The 5,000-nt window shown below is 40.3% G+C and overlaps 1 protein-coding gene across 1 annotated transcript in view; it reads left to right on the forward strand.

Moving 5' to 3' along the window:
• The window catches only part of LOC147468291 (glutamate receptor ionotropic, kainate 4-like), a 7,501-nt gene that overhangs the window by 352 nt on the left and 2,149 nt on the right, over nucleotides 1-5,000 (forward strand). The window contains exons 2-4 of the mRNA XM_086554779.1: nucleotides 128-372; nucleotides 2,741-2,925; nucleotides 4,569-4,799. Coding sequence (XP_086410905.1) covers nucleotides 128-372; nucleotides 2,741-2,925; nucleotides 4,569-4,799 — 661 coding nt within the window. The remainder of the gene's footprint in view (nucleotides 1-127; nucleotides 373-2,740; nucleotides 2,926-4,568; nucleotides 4,800-5,000) is intronic.

A 5,000-nucleotide genomic window follows, 5' to 3' on the forward strand; every position in this document is an offset into this window, starting at 1 on the left:
CGGTAAGAGTGTGCTTCAAGAGAGACACAGACATCATAGTGTACATCCACACACAAACAAACACATAACTCCAACCACGCTTACGTGACAATCAACACTCTCTCATCTGAACGTGTTACGGCCGCAGGTACATGGTACGGGAACCCTGGGACCGACAGTGGGGCGTGTTCCGAGAAGATACCGGGAACTGGACCGGGATAGTAGGCACACTCCAGTACGAGCGAGCCGATTTCTCCCTGGGTGTGGCTCCTACAGCTGATCGGCTCCGGGTGATGCAACACTCGAGGGTCTACATGCCAGAGTCCTTTGTTATTGTAACACTCGAACCCCAGCCGTTACCTCAGTCCCTTGCGCTCGTCCGACCATATACAGGTATATGGTGCCCTTTCTTTCTCTCTCTGTTTCTAGTTTAGGTTAGTTGTTTTTTCCTTCTTTCTCTCTTCTATTAGCTATTGTCTCTCTTTTCTCCTTTGCCTTTTATCTCCCTTCTCTCTGTTTCTTGTTTAGTTTTGTTGTCTATTATCTGTCTCTCTCTTTTCCTCTGTCTTTTATCCCCTTCTCTCTGTTTCTAGGTTAGGTTGGTTGTCTTTCCTTCTTTCTCTCTTCTTTTATCTGTCTCTGTCTTTTCCTCTGTCTTTTATCCCCTTCTCTCTGTTTCTAGGTTAGGTTGGTTGTCTTTCCTTCTTTCTCTCTTCTTTTATCTGTCTCTGTCTTTTCCTTTGCCTTTTATCCCATTCTATACGTTTCTAGTTTTTTTCTTGAATTGTCTGTTTGGTTAGTTGCTTTTTCTGTTTTCTTATCTCTCTGATCCCCACTTTCTCTTCCCCTCTTTCTTCCTTTTTATTGTCCTTTATTGTCTGTCTGTTTATTTGTCTTTCTTTCTCATCTCTCTTATCCAACTCCCTCTTCCCCTATTCCTTTCTATCCTATCCTCCTCTCTCTGTTTCTAGCTTTTTCGTTTTATTCCCATCTTTCTCCTTTCTATTATCTATTTCCCTCCTTCTTTTTACCCCCCCCCCTCTCTCTCTCTCTCTCTCTCCGTTTCTGTGTTTTGGTATGTCTCTTTTTTCTTCTTCTTCTTCTTCTTCTTCTTTGCTTATTTTTGTTTTCTGTCTCTTCTCTTTTTATCCATCTCCCTCACCCCTTCTTCATTGCTTCTTTTTTTATCCCCCTCTCTTCGTACCGTGTCCGTATCTTCTCTATATTAAGATTCCCTTAAGTCCCATGCGAGGGCGAGTAACATGTCCTATGGATGAAGAGCAGAGGACATTTTACGAGTAACATGTCCGATGGATGAAGAGCAGAAGACATTTTGCGAGTAACATGTCTAATGGATGAAGAGCAGAGGACATTTTGCGAGTAACATGTCTAATGGATGAAGAGCAGAAGACATTTTACAAGTAACATGTCCGATGGATGAAGAGCAGAGGACATTTTACGAGTAACATGTCCGATGGATGAAGAGCAGAGGACGTTTTGCGAGTAACATTAATAAATAAAGAGTAGAGGACATTTTCCTTTTTTTTAAATATCGGCGATGTAGGACTTCACTCGCTCCTACGTCCGTCTCCTTAGTCCTTTGCTGTTTTTTTTTTTTTTTTTTTTTTTTTTTGACATCGTTCCGATACGACTGTCGGAAGGTGCGAAGGACAGTGGCGATGCCGTAATAGCTTTATTTATTGTACACTTGCCTACGTCAACCCTCCCCCCCCCCTCCCTCTCCAGATGAAGGACGTGGCACTCGTTCCAATAATATTTCGTTAAATGTGTATGAACAAGGCGACTTGGGAGGCGACATTGCTCTTAATCCCTCGCAAGGATATGATCTGTCTGGATGCATTGCAAAGATTATTGCTAAACCCTTCGTCCTATGGACCTTATAGCACGAGATCGCTTTGCAATGGTATGGGAAACTACAAATGTCCAGAAGGTGACGTTTCGAAAAGAATGGTCAAAAATATTGTAAATTTGTGTAAACTGTGCAGCTGGCACAACTTCAGCTAATAGGACATTTAAAACTTCAGTTTAAATTCTGCGCTAGGTCAGAGGTACCTTTTCTTTCTTTCTTTCTTTTTTTTTTTTTCTTTTTTTCCTTTTTTTTAACGATCCATGATATATGTCTTTCGCACGCATCAGTATTTTCTTTCATTCTTACGTTATTCCCCAAATACGTTTAATCCATGCCAGTGTCTGAATACTATGCATCGTCATTAATTTATCTCTTATGCACGCAAAGTGAATTTACCTTATTTGCATACCATGACAAAGAATTACAACTGACCATGACTGATAATGCTTGGTTGTAAATGAAATTATTTATTTATATTCCTTTTATATCTTTCTGATGCTTCTCATCCTCTCTGGAATGCTAATATTCCTACCATCCGAAAGTCATGCAAACCGCTGGGTGATTTCCTGTCACCAAAATGTGACCTCTAGCCACATCTGCTCTGTCAATGAGTTTTATATCAATATCAGAAAAGAAACTCTGTTATTTGCATAGTCTCCTCTTCGTTTTAGTGTTGTTTTGTGAGTTATGAATCAAGCACATATATCACATCATTACACCCCCCCCCCCCATTCGTCACATCTCAGCCACCATCTCTCACGCTTCCACACACACCTTCCTTCAATACATTACCACTCATCATCACTACTCATCATCACCACTCATCATCACCACTCAAATCCTACTCGACCTTCCCCGACCCCGCTTCGTATCTCTAACGCCCTCTTTCAGGATACGTGTGGGCGTTTGTCCTGACCTGCGCCGCCCTCATCGGGGTATCCTTATGGCTCCTCCAGGCTCTCTGGTCGAAGATCAACAGGACTCCCAGGATAGGATTTGTGTTCTCCGTTTTCTACAGCTGGGGGGTGTTGCTGGAGGACCCCCCCTCTGACCCCCCAGCTAATGCTACCGGAAGGGTTAGTGGTGTGTCAGTGGCGATATATTTCTGTGTCTGTGTGTCAGTGGCGATATATTTCTGTGTCTGTGTCAGTGGCGATATATTTCTGTGTCTGTGTCAGTGGCGATATATTTCTGTGTCTGTGTCAGTGGCGATATATTTCTGTGTCTGTGTCAGTGGCGATATATTTCTGTGTCTGTGTCAGTGGCGATATATTTCTGTGTCTGTGTCAGTGGCGATATATTTCTGTGTCTGTGTGTCAGTGGCGATATATTTCTGTGTCTGTGTGTCAGTGGCGATATATTTCTGTGTCTGTGTCAGTGGCGATATATTTCTGTGTCTGTGTCAGTGGCGATATATTTCTGTGTCTGTGTGTCAGTGGCGATATATTTCTGTGTCTGTGTCAGTGGCGATATATTTCTGTGTCTGTGTCAGTGGCGATATATTTCTGTGTCTGTGTCAGTGGCGATATATTTCTGTGTCTGTGTGTCAGTGGCGATATATTTCTGTGTCTGTGTCAGTGGCGATATATTTCTGTGTCTGTGTGTCTGTGTTACTGACATTTTACATATCATGAATGAGGAATGGAGGTGGACTATTTTCAAAACTTTACCTTTTTTATAATTTAGAGAAGGAGGTTTGAAGTCTTGTGCTTAACCTTTTTTAAATGGGTTATTGGGGTTATGGATAGACCTCAGAAATGGATTTATTTCTGAAAATCTGTGAATAAGAAATATAAGCAAAGCATTTCAAGATTTTCAGTTTCAAGATTTTCACAATAACTTACCAATCAAACTTCATCTCCTAAACTTTACTAGATCGCAGATTACCTTTTTATTCTTCTCTTATTATTTTATTTATTTATTTATATGTTAGTGTTGTTGTTTTCCTTATTATCTCTTAACAGCATTTTACCTTTGTTACTTGGCATATTGTGATTCTGTATGTCGATCGTATATCGTCTTTGCGTTTCATATAATGAGACCCGGAAATGATAAGACCCGGAAAATAATGAGACCCGGAAATAATGAGACCCGGATATAATGAGACCCGGAAATAATAAGACCCGAAAATAATGAGACCCGGAAATAATGAGACCCGGATATAAGGAGACCCGGAAATATAGAAGACTAATGAAATGTCGAAATTTTCTAAATAAAACACGTTTCCTGTGTAATCGACGAAATGTTACGTATCAAAATGTTTTAACTGGAACCGTAAACTTAAGAGTGATTAATAATCCCTTCCAATCTTTAAACTTGATTATCTTCGTTAATCTGAAATGCTAGCTTTGTTAGATCTTCTCTTGAGCTGATATCCAAGCAATATATATTTCTAAATAGTGATAATCTTGCTTCCACCAAGGTCTACGAGACAAACAGATTGATAGAGATGTTTTTTGAATACAATGATAAGGTGGGAAAGGAAGAAGAGGAAGAAGCGGAGGAAAAAGAAAGATAAATAGATAAAATAAGAAAAAAAGAGAAAAGAGTGAAAATCAAGGAGAGAAACAGGCAAAAGCAAATGAAAAAAAAAGAACGAAGTGCAAAATCAGAACCCCCCCCCCAAAAAAAAAAAAAAATAAAATAAATAAATAAATAAATAAAATAAAAAAAGAGACAAGGAACAAACAAACCAACAAACCAACATCACTCTCCCCAGATGATCCTCGGCAGCTGGCTAACCTTCTGCCTGGTGACGTCATCAGCATATCGCTCCGCCCTCATCGCCCACCTGACTGTGCAGAAGAAATTCCCTCCGATAAACACCTTCGATGACCTTCTGGCGAGGGAAGGATGGCGCTGGGGTAGGATGCCTTCGTCGGGGACCAGTTTCACCTTCTTCAACAAAAGCTCTGACCCGGTGGTGAATAGGGTCTTCATGAACATCGAGGTGATTTTATTTATTTATTTTTATTATTATTATTTTTTTGAGAGGGGGTGGCTTTTGTTTTTGTTTTTGATTTTGTGCTTGTGTTTCATCTCTTTTTAGGGCTTTCTCTGTGGTGGTTTAGTCTTTTCTCTTTGTTTATCTCTAACTGTCTATCTATCTATCGAACTATCTATTTGTCTATCGCCTTCTCTCTCTCTCTCT

The sequence above is a fragment of the Penaeus japonicus genome, unplaced genomic scaffold (genome assembly GCF_977035675.1).
Source record: "Penaeus japonicus unplaced genomic scaffold, GWHDUDI00000001_assembly GWHDUDI00000030, whole genome shotgun sequence".
NCBI classification, from domain to species: Eukaryota; Metazoa; Arthropoda; class Malacostraca; order Decapoda; family Penaeidae; genus Penaeus; species Penaeus japonicus.